General features: G+C 39.8%; 1 protein-coding gene across 2 annotated transcripts in view; it reads left to right on the forward strand.

Annotated features, from left to right (window-relative positions):
* LOC122806611 (mucin-3A-like) overlaps window positions 1-18,309 on the forward strand; it is a 391,121-nt gene that overhangs the window by 86,763 nt on the left and 286,049 nt on the right. For both annotated transcript variants that reach the window (XM_044077178.1, XM_044077177.1), the window contains exon 5: window positions 10,896-10,960. In XM_044077178.1, coding sequence (XP_043933113.1) covers window positions 10,896-10,960 — 65 coding nt within the window. The remainder of the gene's footprint in view (window positions 1-10,895; window positions 10,961-18,309) is intronic.

An 18,309-nucleotide genomic window follows, 5' to 3' on the forward strand; every position in this document is an offset into this window, starting at 1 on the left:
CCATACATACACATGTCCCATACCACAGTCAGCCATCAGACCAAACTGTGTAGCAGCCCAGTATATGTAGGATTAGCATGTGAGTGGCACATATTAGGATGGTGTTGCATCTGGAATATTATGCTAGCTTACCATATGCGGCTGTGGCTGTGTTCACATTGGTTGTGGTTATGCACTTTCACACAGGTGTATCTTACCCTGTGCTTTGACATGCATGTAGAGCCTGCTATATATGCAGGTACATGTGCATTCCCCATAGGAGACATAGGCCAGTGTTGAGACAGTCTGCCTGTAGCCTGTACAGTGCAGTGTTACATGCCTAGCAACTTAATGTACTTACCCAGTGAGATGTCATGTGCAGATACTTGCCAGATGTACTGCTGCCAGTCCTCCCTTAACAGTCATGTATGACAGACAGAGCAGTGGGATGCTGTATAGATGTATGCCAATATCTAGTGGATAATATGTGGCCATGGCACCCCTGTACCAGCAGTTATTATGTGTCACGCCAGACAGAGGTGTGTGAATGCATAACCTATGGTGGTATATGTATACCAGTCGTTATGTGTTATACCCATCTACATGGCTGTTAACATCCATTTTGTCTGGCATGGTACACATGTTTTGCACTAAGGGGGTTTCTGTATACCTGTGGACTGTACATAGTGTGTCAGAATGTCCACACATATTGGTCAATATCTCTGCTGCAGTCGACAAGGGCAGTACGTGCTAGCAGCGGTACTTTACTATGATGTCCTTAGGATGTCTGTCAGTAGCCAATGGGACACATGTGGAAAACATATGTGACCTCCCACACACACCATGTCTGTGAAGACAATCCCAGTTACAGTAACAATAGTATATATAACTGTAATAGTACACAAATAAAGGTTTTCCATTCCTGCAAACCTGTGTGTGATGTTTTTTCCTATGACCTCTCCGTGGGTATATGTTGCAGGCAATGATTGTCATTTGTATGGGTGGCCCATACAGTGTCCAGTTGTTCAGGTGTGAACTGCAGGCATAGTGGCTGTGCCATATTTTGTGCACCTTCTATATATGTATCCTACTGTACATATCTCTGCGTGTGTATGTGTAGTCTCATGTATATATCTATATATATGTAAATATATATATATATATATATATATATATATATATATATATATATATATATATATATATATATATATATATATATATATATATATATATATATATATAATACATATATATATATATATATATATATATATATATCTGTATCTGCATATATGTGTCTGCGTATATGTATCCTGGGGATGTTGATATATTCCACATTTTACATTTCCTATTGAAGCCACACTGTACTGCATGATATGTTACCAATACCAGCCTGACATCATATAGGTGGGATGTCGTACTGTTAACATCTTGTGCCCATGTCATGTTAGGTCCTGGTTATGGGATCTGCAGCACTTGATAGTGTATTGCAGGGCAGACATGTTTGGCTGTGGGGGGGTATGCCTATTTGTACAAGATGGATATTGTTTGGGGCCTCTCAACCCCATTAATGGTGCATGTGGGCATATTTGTTTTTGTTAATCTACCATTGCTATCTGCAGATGCATGGCCACATATACCTATATAGATATACAGATCTGCTTACATATATATGACTATGTCTGTATATACCTACATAGACATATATCTGTGTACATATATGTACCTTGCTGTGTATATGTAGACATATAGGTGTAGACATATATATGTGTCGATGTAGGCATTTGCATGTATATATGTTCATATATATTTATATATATGTATATATTTCTAAATATACATATCTATATTTCTACATATATAAATATGTTGTATCTGTTTAGATATTAATATATTTATACACACACATACATCTAGATGTTGGTATACATTCTCTGTACTGTTGCATGACTCAGCTGGATGATATGCTCCTGAAAACATCAGGTTTATGCATATCTGTCATGGCTTATGGCAAATCACTTTGTCTATGGTGTGCAGGGTCCTGTGTTCGAGCCTTGCAGAGGCTGTTTTTTAGTTGCTGGACAGAACACGGGCCGTTGGATACAGAGTGATTAAGGCAATTTAAAGCAGTTGTAAGCAGGTGTGCGCGGGTTTACGTGGAGCTAAGCACTGCTAACTTCCAGTTACAGTTTCTTATACTCAGCTTCTAAAGTGCTTACCCTGTGTAAGCAGAGCTTACCCCCATGCAAACAGGCTTAAACCTGCTTACTGCTGCTTAAAAGTGCTTACTCCCACTTACCCCCATGCTAATTTATTTCAAAAAAAGAAAAAGGGGTTGATAGGAAAGTGGTGAAAAAAGGGGCGTACATTAGACAATAATTTAGTTATTAGGAGGGGATCCTGTAGTGCCGTGTGTATACAAGGGTCGCGTGTTTGCCGTATACCTGAATTAGACATTCCTAATAGGTGTCGTGTACATACCGGGCAACCTTGTGTACCATGTATGCTTTGTGATACCTACAAATAAAACCGTTGGTGTAAACAAAGTCACCTGTGAAGTCTATTGGTATTACCAGTACAACATTCATCCCATGCGGGACAACACAAAAATTAGGTGATTTTCTTTGCGGTAACACCATGTCTACACAGCTAAGCATGGCTGTGTTCATATGTGCATGGACTACAGCTTGTGGAAGACCGAAAATACTTGGGTCGGGACAACATACAAGATGAGTCCCAAAGGGAGGAGGAGTGGAGGGTGGGCAAAGTGTGGTGGTGTGGTAGCTACGGGCTGGTAATCATAGAAGGGATGGTGGCTGCATGAGTGCCGCGAGGGGGAGTCGGAACTGTGAGTAAAGAAAATATGGGTTGAGGAGAGGCTGGGTTGGATGGGCCTGTACTGGTCGGTCCGCCTAGTGGGTGGGGGAGAGGGAAATGAAATTTAAGAAAATGACAAATAAATGAAAATAAATTTAAATCCCTATGTAAATAAAACAAATAAAATACAATAAATGTCGTAGTGTATTGCAGGGCGGACGTGTTTGGCTGTGGGGGGTATGCCAATTTGTACAAGATGTATATTGTTTGGGGCCTCCCAAACCCATTAACAGTGCATGTGGACATATATGTTTCCGTTAATCTACCATATATACCTATATAGGTATATATATATATATATATATATATATATATATATATATATATATATATATATATTTGCTTACATATTTATAACTATGTCCATATATACCTACGGAGGTATATATCTGTGTACATATATGTAACTTATTGTGTATATGTGGACATATAGGTGTTTACATATATATGTGTAAATGTCAGCATTTGCATGTATATATGTTTATATATATATATATATATATATATATATATATATATATATATATATATATATATATATATATATATATATATATATATTTCTGAATATTTATATATATATATATATATATATATATATAAATATATGTATATAGCTACATATATAGATATGTAGTATCTGTTTAGATATTAATATATTTACACACACACATACATCTAGATGTTGGTATACATTCTCTGTACTGTTGCATGACTGGGCTGGATGTTATGTTACTCAAAACATCAGATGTATGTATATCTGTCATGGTTAGTGGTTAAGCATTTTGAGTATGGTGTGCATGGTCCTGGATTCGAGCCTTGCAGAGGCTGTTTATTTTGTTGCTGGGCAGAACACGGGCCGTTGGAGACAGAGTGATTAAGGAACTGTACAGCAGCTGTACGTGGGTGTGCGCGGGTTTGCACAGAGGTAAGCACTGCTAACTTCTGGTTACAGTTTCTTATACTCAGCTTCTAAATTGCTTAACCTGTGTAGGAATAGCTTACCCCTGCACAAACAGGGTTAAACCCACTTACTGCTGCTTAAAAGTGCTTACTCCCTTACTCCCACTTACCCCCCATGTTAATTTCTTTAAAAGAAAAGAAAAAGGGGTTGATACGAAAGTGGTGAAAAAAGGGGCACAAAGAAGGAAAGACAGTAGGTAAAATAGCCAGGGATGTGCAGGAACTGTGTAGGGAAGGTCCATAGCTGCCCATTTCTTCAGCAGCAACATCAGTGAATATACACTGAATTTGGAGGTAGATTTGGACACTCAAACCCCTGGCTGGGGGTGAGGACAACAATAATTCGCTGTGATGCCAATAAGACCGGATTACATGTGTCCAGTGGGCATGTGTGTGAAATGGACAGCTATGTATGGGGTGAGGTTTTTTTGTGGGAACAGATTGCCCTTTTTTTTCTTTTTCAGGTGAGAGTGGGATGTTGAGGAGGGGTAGTAGGTATATTTGGGGATGTAGGTTGGGTAGGTTAACAGACAAGACAAACAAGATGCATACATGGGCAGTATATGACACATGTGTGGGGTAAACACCTTGGATGGGGTGGGGTGTTTGGAAGTCGCAAGCCCATGAGCCCCCAAATGGAAACTGTGGGACTGAGGTTCCCACCCATAGGCAGTTACCACTGCCCCATCAGGGCCCTAAAGGTAGTTGTGCTGGGGGCTGGGTAGGAGGGGCAGGCTAATTGCACCATGCGGCCCTCAAGCTGGCATAGCTGGTCTCGAATCTCCCTGTCAAGCTCCCTACTCACCATGGCCTGGACCTGATGGTGGGTGACAGGTACCTCTCTGCCCCTGCTCCCGGGGTGGGGGCTGAGCCCCATCACCTTGCAGCTGTTCCACCCAAAGGTACAGGGTCAACAGAGGAGGAGGTCCCAGGCTGGGCCCCAGACGTGCTGGTACCCAGTGCCATGGCCAGCTGAGGTGGGACAGATGGGTCTGCTGGGGCCGACCTTCCCATATGAGCTATGGTGTTGCAGTTTTAAGAAAGATATCAGTTAGTCATAGTCAACATCATTCAGGATTAGTTATAAAAGCATGCATAGGTATTCCCATTAACCCAAGACACCAGATTTACAACAATTGCAGAGTGAGCAGAACACATGCATATATCGGACAACAGTGGCCATTACAACAGCATGCAGGTTTCATTGATATTAACAGGCCACCAATATGGGAGTATTTTAACATGGCACATGCATAAAATCAAATGTGAATATTTATAAACCAATAGGACATATGTCCCGACAGAAGTTTGGAGTGTACACATACCCATTGAGGTGTGTAATTAGGTTATTGTAGCACATATGGTGGGCGTGAGAGAGAGAGGTCCATTAACAAGTAATATATCCCTGTAGTATTCACAACGTTCTTAGTCACTGCAGTGATCTGTCCCTTACATGTATTATTACACTACCCAATGTCCTTACTTTATACAATGGTATGTTTTTAGATTATTATCTACGTGGACTGTGTTTTACGTATAACTCTTACCTGTTATAGCTGTTGAGAAAATCACTGTTAACACTACCTGACAATTTCTACACATACTCTAAGATCCCATGCATGTAGACAAGTATATAAGTGAACTGTTGTACCTGCAGTCTACATCTCTTACCTGTTATAGCTGTGGAGAAAATCTTTGTTAACACTACCTGACGAATTCTCCACATACTCCCAGATTCCATGTTGATGTTATACACATACCTAACAATCTGTTATTGCACACACTTTGGTCACGACTTGATTCAACACCCTACTGTGTGTGGTAAAAATATTACAGCTGACATCACAGTACACTGTGCTATCAGGGAATTGGTATGAAGCATTCCAATGTTTTCTGTCTAAGTCTCCCTCAGTTGTACAATATGACTGACCTCTTGGGACTTCCAACATTGTTATACTGAACTTCCTACACATGTTATCTGTGTTCAACAGTGTGGGTAAGACTGCTTAATACAACAGTGCTATTTATAGAATGCAACACTACAACAACATATGACAGCAGAATGTACACAAGCACTCCAGGGGTTATACTTTTATTCACAAGATATTACACCTTTATTTACACACAACCTATATGACAGTCTTCCTGCCATAATGTCTAGTTTATTTAGTACATCCCATACACAATACATTTTATTCTGGTACAGCACTTTCTAGAACTGTTATATTTATTTGTTATGACAGTACATGCAAGATTATTACTAACCTGCCTCACAATGCAGCCTTTGCAGCCTAGCAGCATGGGCTTGCTAATTCGCAGCCCACTCATCTGCAGCTGTGAGAGAAATACAGTGATATTTATCCATTACCTATCCATAGTATACACAACCTAGGCAATCATTATCTATGTAGAATGGGTACTTACTCAGTGCTGGGGCATTGGCCATCTGCCTTGATTCTTGAATCCACTGCTCCAAGAGATCCCCCCTCCACCGCTTCAGGTCAGCATGGCGATGCCTGACCTGCTCACCAGTCCGGGTGATACCAGTGGCACTGGTGAGGTCACGGGCGAGACTGTCCTGGGCCTCCACTTTATACTGAGAGCCCTGGTACTGGCCCTGCAGTAGTCTCTGCTCATAGTGTTTTATCAGTAGCCATACCATGAATCTGGACTCCTGGGTGCCCCAGCATTGTGCTCTAAATTGAGAGTCTTCATCAACTCCAGCCATTCTGCCTACAGTAGGGAGCTGCAACCAGTTATGGGAAGTATTCGCACCTGTGGAGTTTAAATATACCCAATTTCCTGCACTTTCCTGTGATTGAACAGTTTTGAAAAGGCTAAGCTATGAGCACACCTGCTTACCTAATGTTGGCATTGCTTAGAGGGGTATACCACTGGGCAGATTGAGTTAGCCAGACTACACATTGCTTACACCAAGTAAGCTGAGCTTTGCAATGCTTGGCATTGCTTAATATTTAATTAGCATTATAATTTCCTTTTGGCATTGATTTATTTGTTACATGTTATATCTGTGTCTGGTATCTGTGATTTATGTGTGCATACACTGTATGGGATCCTGTGGACTTCAACACTTTATTACAATAACACCTCACATCTGGCCTTACTACAGTACTCCAGTTCACATATCTATGTTATGTAGCAGGTTATACAACATCACACTGTACATAGATTCCTTTCACATGTTCAGTTTTATTTTCCTATGGTGAGGATTTGTTTGTTGAAATTTCCATCTTATGTACTGCTATGATGGCTTAGTGGTTAACTACTGTGACTATAGTGTACAGGGTTTTGGGTTTGAGCCTTGCCGAGGCTGTTTATTTTGCTGCTTGGCAGAACACAGGCCACTGGATACAGAGTGGTTAAGGCTTTTTAAAGCAGTTGTAAGTGAGTATGCACTTGTTTGCGCAGCGGTAAGTACTGCTAACTTCCGGTTACAGTTTCTTATACTCAGTTAGCTTTCACATTGTTTAATCTGTGTAGGCAGTGCTTACCCGCACACAAATGCACTTAACCATGCTTACTAGTGCTTACACATGCTTACTACTGCTTATTTGTGCTTAAACCTGCTTACTAGTGCCTTATTCATTATGACACTGATACTTCACATGTTCATTTTCCGCAGTACTCTAGTTCATAAATATGTGTTATTTAGTATTGCAACAAAAATATTGGTTATAATGTGCTTTGCCATGTAAAATAGATTGTGCTGCAGTGGAACTTAAGCCGGGAATGCCTGCTCATTAGGCAAATGCTGTGCCCACTACACTATTGCTGAGCTGCTTCATTTGCATATATCTTCCTTGTTATCCTATTCAGCCTTTTAAGCTGCTTTAACCGTAGCTAAGCGATGGGCAGAACTGCCCACCTATGGTTAACTGTACTCGGATTTTTAAAAAATATAAGTACACCGGTTTCTTCACTTAATATGCATGTACTGTTGCTGTTGTACACATGGGGGACTGTTGGTGGGGATATGCGGACACCTATGAGGGATCTCACTCATTTCTTACCACTTTCTGCTGTTCTACATTGCAGGGGCATGTTTATTCTGGGAGCTCTGCCCTCAGACATGCCCCCTGCACTTGTACACACTCCATGTAAGCCTAGGAGCTCAGGCAGTGCACCTTCTTAATATGCATGGCGCGCTGCCATCGTGCTCCTAAATGGGCGCTTCTGTGCAGGACTGGATATTTAGCAAATCGGGGGGTATGTCTTTTCACTACATGTGTTTGCATGTTTTGAATAATACACTATTTGCATCCTTAAGTTATACAGTTCATGTTTAATTTTTTATTTTCAATTTTAGTTGCAGTGTATCTGCACAGGGTTTGGAGTCTCAGTGGGTCAACAGGTCACAAATTTAAGTTCTATTCCCACACCGGATATTGGGATTAATTTTGGCATTGGGGAAGGATAAAGGTCAAAGTGTTTATCTCCACAGATGAGAGGTACAGGGTTTGATTCTAATCAAGGATAATTGGCTAGACTTAATATAGACTGTGAGGGCAATTAGTGTATTAGCTACCTATGAGCCAATGCTACTTTATAGGGTGCTTTTTTAGTGATATGGGGGTGTTGGGATTTGTATTGCATAACAATGTTTGTGATACAGAGTTGTGAGTTGGAAATGGTAAGATTATGACTTCCTCTGTCAATTGTAGTTATCTGACAGTAAATAAAACAAAGCCAAAGCATCTGAATGCAAGACAGAGGAGGTCAATATTTTTAGTGTATTCTCAGTTTAACATCCACTTTCATCCGCAAACGTTATCAAGAATGTTACAAAAATACAAAACACATCTTTATATACTCCAAGTAAAACCATTCCATCCAAAAAGAATGTAAAAACTATTAATCAAGTAAACAAATTCAAAACAAATTTTTAGTTGTATTGACCCTTTAAGTAATAGTAAGTTTGCATTCTTTGAGAAAACACTTTATATTAATGTGATTATTTAGACCAGGGAGTTTGTCAGCAGCTAATTTTATTTGTCAACAGGTTTCTCTCCTTTCAACAACATTTTTATAGTTGCCAACCTCTGGTCTTCTGAAACTGATTCCACCACAGCTAGCAAAAGGTTTTTAAATTGAAAACATTTGTCTGAGTGTCTATAAAAAGTATTTCTAGTGGCTTTAGTTTTAATAGCATAACAAAGTTATTTTATCCTTTTGCCCAAAGCTTCTAGTGGTCATACATACATAGAAGCTTGGGCACATGAGCAGGTGTATCTATTTTTTGCCTACAAAATGTAACCAGAATATGATGGAAAAATGTAAGCTCCTTCAGATGTATCTACAAGCTGTACAATTATGACATGTATAAGTACCCTGTCTCTTTTGTGTAAATAGTGGGGGAATTCCTTTGAAGCAATTTTTTTAATACACTGACTTTTCCTGTACACAAATGCAGTTATCTGACAGTAAATGAGATGTACATGTGGGTGCTCGAGCGCACCCACACACACACATACTCGCATAGAAACACTCAAAAGAAATATACACGCAGAGAAACACATCCACATAAAACACTAAAAGAGACACACACATGCAGAAACATGCACACAAACTCATACATCATAGGCACACACACACAAACAAAATCCCCGAGAACACAAACACACATACACAGATGGAGAGACACAGCAAACCTGGACAGACATCCACATAAACACAAATATACATCAATACAAAAGCAGTCACATAAACATTGGAATACACAAATAAAGATAATTACTAATACATATGCACACAAAAGCAGTCACATAAAAACACACATCCATATAGAAACACTCACACATTTACACAAGCGTGCATGCACACACACACACACACACACACACACACACACACACACACACACACACACACACACACACACACACACAGAGTAGAGAAGGTACCTTTTCCAGCACTAAGTTTTGATATACCAAAAAACTGGAAACAAGTTTTGTGAAAGCTTCTCCTGTGGCTGGTCATAAAACTTGTAGCAGGTCTTGATAACTTTCTGAAGGAAAGAAAAGGTCCAGCATGGGAAAGTGCTACAGGTTGTAGGTGGCACAATACTGTTCAATGAGTCATTGCCAAGGTGTGACACCTGAAAAGTAGTGAGTAATTTGAGGTATAGAGCAATGTCTGAGGAAGGCCCATGAATGATTCTGGGATATGACATAGACCATGTCCATTAATGGAAGAAGAAACAAATGTTCATCATTCACATGCTGGACAGAGTGCTCAGAAAAATGAACTATGATCTTTTTACAATACTTAGGATTTACAGATTGTGCAAGAAGGCACTGACTGCCATAAAAATATGTGTGTGTGTGGTAGGCAGCTGTTGATAAGCCATTTATTTTCAGCCTAGAACTTGAAAGAGACTTTGCACACTGACAAGGTTGTCTGTATGTGGATTTTGGACTCTGATTATTGACACTAAAGGGAGTTCTAGTATCCCTCTAGACTGTAAAATGGTTACATTGCCCACAGCAAATTATTCATTCTATTGGCTTTTCGTCTTTGCACTACATGACTGGAGAGAGCGGAACAGTCATCTGGAAATACTGGAGTCCACCATAGCCACATACACTTGGAGGAGTAGCACCAAGTCCCTGTGAATTCCTGAACAGAAGATATTTAAGAAAACTTTTTATACTAGGTGCATGCTGAAAATAAGAGTATGAACCTGGCATGTGGCTACATGTATTTCATGAATCCCAGACAGCAACTATATTCATGCCTCACAGCCCTCCTGGCATGTGGATTACATGTATTCCATGAACCACACACAGAAACTATATTCATGCCTCGCAGGCCTTACAGTGAAACTGTAATTATGCACCCTAAGAGCAATCCAGTGGTAATATGTGCACATAAAAACAGTGCCCCCTGCATGGCAGTGGAAATACTCATTATCATAACCACACTATTTGTTAATAGATCTACAGGTATAACACCACCACATGTATAAAATGTATGTGAAACGCAGATGTATTCTTATATGTACAGTATAATTCAACTGTATTTTCAAACTTATCAGGTATTTTTTCTACATACAGATTACTCCCGTTCTTCATGGGCTATATGGAAATACTCTTGATAAAGTTTCAGTGAAACAGTTCAGGTAAGGTTCAATAATCCTGGGCATTAAAAATTATTCTTCAGAAATAATATTATGTCTAATGCATATTCATTTATATTACTTCAAGAATGAGAAATACTGGTGAAGCATGAATAGATAGCTATTCATAATAAAACGGATTACTTTATAAACAAATAGTACCAGTTGTTTAGCAAAAAAAATATATTCCTCTTCGGACAGCTGGAATAATTAAAAATACAAAAGTAGATCAAAAGATGAAAAAATGCAGTAGGCAAAGCATTTAAGGACATATTCCAAAGTAATCCTTTGGAACATTATAATAATTGTCCAACTCATCTTAATAAACACACTACATTTGATACTCAAAACATATGTCTTCTCGCAACTTTGAAATCATTAGCATAAAACGTGCAGTTTTGAACATTTCTCATGAGTTCAAATGTTCAAAAGTATTTCACTAACTACTATTTACAGTTTTTTTTTTTTTGTCATATGTGTGCCAGATAACCGTGGTCAATAGTCACTAAACTCTGGAATTTTATAAAATGAATAATATCTAAATCAAAGTGATCAGTAAGCAAAAGGAAGACATATAGTATCTGGTACTGCACTGATATTCTCACTGTTCATTAGAAACCAGAAAGGCTCCATATATTATATAGCTACTGCATTCTACATAAATGTTTGCCTTTTTCTGAAACTGTTGGAGCACTCAAAGATTTTCATTACGGAAGTATCTAAGATCATGAACTTTGCTGTTGAAGCATTTTATCTTAATGCGCTGAATATTTTGAAAGTAATGACAGAAATAAATATGACACCACAGTGCTGCTGTAGTTAGCATTGCTGCCTCACAGTGCTTGAAGCTCTGTAAGAATTTTGCATGTTCTTCCTATAACCATGTGGGTTTTTAACAGTCCGCCTGATTTCTTCATATATCTTAAAGATATATATATATATATATATATCATGTTGGTTAGCAATGTTTCCAAATTGTCTTTAAGTATTGTTGGCGTGTGTGTGCACATATGTGTGCATGCGTGTGTGTGTGTGTGTGTGTGTGTGTGTGTGTGTGTGTGTGTGTGTGTGTGTGTGTGTGTGGGTGTGTGCTCTTTCTTGCCTTATATCCATTGCTTCCTGGATTAGACTGCAGGTGTCTCCAACGCTGAAATATGTAATTAGGTACAGGACATTACCATGATGTTTGTATTATTTGCAAAGGTGATTTCTAAATTAGCTTTGCATTTGGTTTAAGACTTAGGAGAGAAAGAGATGTGGCAGACAGATAGCTAGGGAATTGGGGAGAGAGGGAGAAAGAGAGAGAGAGTGGACTAGGCAGATCAAGGGAGGCTAACTAATGGAGCAATTTATTATGAGAGACAGTGTCAAAGGCTTTAGATATGTCCAAGAAAAAGGCATATACAATATTACCTGTATTATGGATATGATTAATGCTGTTAGAGAAGTCTGTTCTTTGGTCTAAAGCCGTGTTGAGTGGAAGAGAGAGGCAGTTATTGGTAAGAATGTGGTTGAGGAGATGAGTATGGATGTATTTTTATAAGGATGGAGAGTATGGTTATGGATCTATACCTGGAAATTATAGTTATAACTTTATGTAAGAGTAGGATTAATAATTTCTTACATAATGAGGGGACATAAGACTGTTAGATGGATGTGCTAATGAATATTGAGGAGTAGGTAATGACATCTGGTGCGATTTTCAGGTATTCAACATGTAGGTTATTTGCAGCTTGGGTGGTAGGTTTTAGTTTGAGGAGGTGCTTTTTGATAACAGAAGTTTGGACAGTGATGATGGAGACAATGGTACAGTTGCCATTGACTTGGAAGTTGCACTGGGCTGAATGGTTACGATGTATGTAAGGTAGTGGTTTGTATGGTGATGAAATGACAGTTAAATAATGAGGTGATATTGTCTGGGTATGGACTGGATTGCTTTACTCTACCTGTGAGTAAAAGTTTTTTGATGGATCTCCAAAAAGTAACAAGATTGCTTTTGTGCTTGTTTTGTAAGTTAAAATAATAGTTTCCAATAAACCAGCAAGTGCTTTTCTGGTTTATTTGTGACTTCTTTTGCACTCTGTCCATTTTTTGTGTTAAAATAATAGTTTATTTTATCATTTTTAACTTTCATTTTGGTTTGACTGCCAAGGTGTCTGAAACTTTGGAGATTTTCCTGCATTTTGTTAACTTGCCATGTTTTCCATGCCTTACCCCTATCCTGCATTTATTTTATGGTTGTTGCAGAAAGCCAGAAGTCATTGTTTTGTCTGTCTCTCTTTCTGAGTATGGGTGCCAGTTTGCTTGTGGAAGGTAGTATTAAATATGTGGATTGCCTCATCTTGGGGAATGTTTTGAGAGTACTCCAGTTTATAGAATTAAGAATTGTTAAGAAAGTACCTTTATTAAAGTCTTGGATTTTGCACTTCTTTAAAATGGTATGTCTTGAGTTGAAGAGCTGTGTGTCCAAGGACAAATATTGGTAGATGATCAATAAATGTATCTGATAAGGTGTCTAAACTTGAAATGTTATTAGGAACGTTTGTTAGAAAACAATCTAATCTTTATTTTTTTCCTATTTGACTTGTTGAGTCAAGTTGGGGTATGAATGAGTTGTGAGTAATTGCATAACGTTAGTGACACTGATACATAGGTTCATAGGTTCATAGGTGTTTACTAGGCTAACAACCAAAAGGGCCTTTTTAAGCCTAGCCATGCATCCCAAATCTCTGACAAGTTCTGATACCCTTAATAAGTGTAAGCATGGGCCTGGGAGATAAACCATTTACAGGTTTCCTGTGATGGCAAGTCAATTTATGTTAAACCCACTCAGGAGTATTGTTTCATGATTAATATTTGATGTAGTCTGTCCAGGATAGGAAATTTTCTAATGGGCTGATGTTATCACCAAGTGGGACATGTAGAGCTATGGTACAGAGGCCTTTAGCATGAGAAGGAGATGGCTATCTTGGTGTTATTAAAGGTGGGAGGGGAATATTTGGGTAAGAGAGAGTTTCAGGTTGTTAGAATGCATTATAGCTTTGCCATCACCTTTGTCAAGTTTAAAGATGTTATAACCTGGTCGGGTGATTTCCTCCAAGCCAGTTTCAGAGGTGACTAGGATGGATATTTAACCAAGCCTAAAGGAAAGACATGGACTAAAGTTTTAAAATATATGTGCATACAGGATCCTATGACTTATGAGTATTTAGTTATTTTATAATATGGTGTCATTCAAAGGGGATCCTGTATCTGTCTGCCTGAGATGACATGATCGACAAACCACGGTGCTTTGCCAGAGATGGTCTGCACCTGTCAACCCTGGGATTCAGGTTACTGGCTAAGGCTCTTGCCACCCCTATAGTGCCTTTTTTAGGCAAGGCTCAAATGGCAAAACCACCACTGTAACAGATACAAGCATGCAAAATCTGAACGTAATGCTACTCAATGCTAGAAGTCTAAACCTCAAAATGCACTCTCTCTCAAGGCACTCTGTGCAGTAACTGAGACCTGGTTCAAGGGTCTAGAGATCACCCCTGCAACACCAGGCTCTTACCACACTTTTCAGCCACCAAGCCAGGACCGAAACACTAAAGGTGGTGGAGTGTCCATATTCACCAAGGATATTCACACCTCCAGGCTAGTTGCCCAACAACACAGTGCATCTGAAATACTACAGGTGCAACTAACACTAGGTAAGACTGCAATCCAAATTGTAGCTTGCCACAGATCCCCCACCATGCCCCAAGATTCTCACCACACCTTTCTAAGCATACTGGAAAATATTAAGATACAACCTAACACCCTAATGCTGGGTGGTTTCAACTACCCTGCCAATAATTGGGAAAACTACTTGACTACCAACACCTTTGCCCAACGGCTCTTGTAATTCATAAATTCCAATGTCCTGGAGCAACTAATCCATAGTCCCACCAAGGGCTCAAATATCCTTGACCTGGTTATTACCAACATGGGAGATCGATGCTCCACACCAGTGGTCACCCCCTCGTTGGTCAGGTCTGATCATAAGCTAATCACCCGTGGCGTCCACATCCCACCCCCACCCCAGTAGGGAAACCTCCATACAAAACTTCTCCAAAGCCAACTTCATGCTACTCAAGTCAGAAGTGACAAACTTCACGACACCCATGCAGATGGAAACTGAAAGTTTGACTGCTGAATCCTGCACTAAGGCACTGTATGAGCACATCCACTCATGCATAAATTGTGCCATTCCAAATAGAACCAAGATGCTCTCCTCCAAAAAAGGAAGCCAATCTTGTGGTCCACTGCCATAAACAAACTATGCAACAGAAGGAAGAAACTGTTGCAAAAAAGAGGAAAATTCCAGGATGCAAAAAACTCCCTTACCAGCCTCAGTAAGAAGCTGAGATCCCTCATAAAATCCTCCAAAGCTAGTTACGAAAATAAAATTGCCAAAGATTCAAAGGACAACCATAAGGCATTCTATAGTTATGTCATGTTTATATTACGCTGTCAAAAACTCAGACTGTCGACAGTGTAATAATCGACACGAAAATGTCGAAACCCCCAAACATCGAGCACACATAAAAAAAAAAAAAACACCCAAACACAACACAAATTGCTCTATGCAGGGGGGCAAGCCCCCCTGCACCCCCCCACACCCCCCGCTACTTAAATATACCAACTCAGAGATCACACTACATTGCAGTAAACGGAAATCTCCCCTTATGGAGATTTCCATTTACACGCGCAATGAATTTCGCTTTCAACATTTTGATGCCAACAATAATATTTTCGATATTGTCGGCCTTCGACAGGGTGAAGTAGACCCATTATGTCAAGAATCTAAATGGCAATGCTCACATCTGCTTTGAGCTACAACAGAATGTCATTAAATATACTGATCCCAAGGATATTGTCAATATCCTGACAGATCAATTCAGTGCCAACTTCACCCCCCTCTCACCCCCCCCCAAAGGGCCCATCTCAATACCAAAATATTTCAAATTCTGGTAATCACGACCACACAGGTAAAAGACGCACTCTCCAAAGCTAAGAATACAGCATCCATGGGACCAGATGACATCCCGGGCTGTGTACTACATGAACTACAAAAGGAAATGGCACCTCACCTAAGTGTCATGTTTAATCATAGCCTCACCTCAGGCTTTGTGCCCAATGAGTGGTGCACAGCTACAGTTATCCCTCTCTACAAGGAGGGGATCCACCTTGGATCCCGGGAACTATCATCCCATTAGTTTGACGACCGTGATCTGCAAAGCTATGGAATGCTTTATCATGAAACTAATAAACAAAGACATTGGCAACCTTCAAACACTGGACTCCACCCAGTTTGGTTTCATGAAGGGCCAATCTTGTCTCTTTAACCTGATTGACTTCTTTGAATCAGTCTCCAGAGCCGTGGATGAGGGTAAGGCAGTCCACACAGCATATCTGAACCTCACCAAGGCCTTTGACACCATCCCCCACTCTGGAATCATATATAAATTAACTAAGCTGGGCATTAATCCCAACATCACTCGATGGGTTGCCAACTGACTTACTGACAGAACCCACACTGTAAAAGTAGCCGACTCCAAATCCAGCTCCAGACAAGTGACAAGTGGAGTACCTCAGGGTTCAGTCCTAGGACCGCTCTTGTTTGGCATTTATTTCTCCGAGGTACAGGCCAACACTAAGGGACTCTGGCTAAAAAAGTTCACAGATGACTGCAAACTGGGAGCCATTACCGAATCCCCAAATGATTTGGATATTCTACAAAAGGGCCTTACAGAGACAGATGCTTGGTGCCAAAGCCATGTATAGTTATCCCCCTTGGAAAAAAATATGTACCCATGAATTACCACATAAGTGGCAGTACACTAAATACCGAAAGTGTGATAAGGGACTTAGGGACACAGGTGGACAGTGGTCTCACCTTCGATAACCACATCACCACAACAGTCAGGAAACCCTTCTATGTGGCACATCTCATCACTAAGGGCTTTTCATCCAGAAAAAAGGAGGTAATTGTCCCATTGTACTCATCCCTCATTAGACCCATTATAGAGTACAACTTCCCATTTGATATGTACCTCACAAGACATCTGTAACAGTTGGAAAGGCTGTAGAAATGCCTCACTAAAAGAATCACAAGCCTAAAGCAGATGCCCTATGCTGGCCTTTTAAAAAACGCGAGCTATACTCTGTTGCATATCGTCTACTCAGAGGTGATCTCTGCTTAACATACAAGGCCATGTCAAACCCAGAGCTGTTGGACATGCTACACTTAAAGAAATCCCAATCCCTCAGAGCCACAAGCTCCAGGGATCTAAACCTGGTCATCACAATGAACAGAACATGCTGGAGGGATAGGTTCCTGTCCCAGAGACTCCCCATACTCTGGAATAGACTGCCCATACATGTCAAGCAGAGCGCCTCTTTGGCCCTCTTCAAAAGGAACCTTGACAATTGGATGGAAGATTGGAAATTCACACCGGGGATCACGTCAGTCACCCTGCTAGACAGGGGGCCAGGGAAGTAAATATTCTGGGAAGAAATAGCCGGGGAACTGTTATGACTAGGCTTGTATAGGCCCTAGGGCCGATAGCCTAGTACCAACCTATGAACCTATGAACCCACTAATATTGAAAACATTTTGTTTATGGACTTGGACAGTGTAAAATAAAACAGTGCACTCATTAATAATAAATTATGCTCTGGAGGATGGAAAAGTCAGTCAGTTATGATGCCAAACATTTGAAAAATCAAAGATAGTTACAAGGCGTGCAGTATAGTGGACCATTAAAAACACTAGCTCAAACTCCCAATTCCACTTACTAACTGGTTAAGTAATTTGTTTAGGGTCACACAGTAGGCAAGTGAGAGCTAAGGAAATTAAACCTTGTACCACAGGAACTACAACTCACAGCCTTAACTCCCTTTGCCAACTGCCAGGTCCATTTAAAACATTTAAGAAGATAACTCAATCCTAAAGTCCAGAAAGTGTCTGGCTGACAAGTCGGCCATACAAATTTCTGTACAACATACATCTTCAGTTCTGTACATAGTCAGAGACTTAAACAGCTTACAGTAAAATATACATTTCAAAAAGAAAACTTACAGATATTGTACCGCTGAACAATCTGATAATGTAATTATTTGAAGAATAGAATAACCTGTGAACATTTATTTTATTTATTTATTTATTTTTATTTAATTATTATTTGTTTACTGGGAAAGTCCGACTTGGAACGAAGCCAGTTTTCAGCTGAATCCCAGGGAGAAACACTCTAGACACATGTTTTTTGACACATGATGATACTGTCATTATTTTGTAGCACAGAAATCATCCAAAGTAATTAAAA

The sequence above is a fragment of the Protopterus annectens genome, chromosome 7.part0 (assembly GCF_019279795.1).
Source record: "Protopterus annectens isolate FY-2018-M chromosome 7.part0, PAN1.0, whole genome shotgun sequence".
In the NCBI taxonomy this organism is placed as follows: Eukaryota; Metazoa; Chordata; order Ceratodontiformes; family Protopteridae; genus Protopterus; species Protopterus annectens.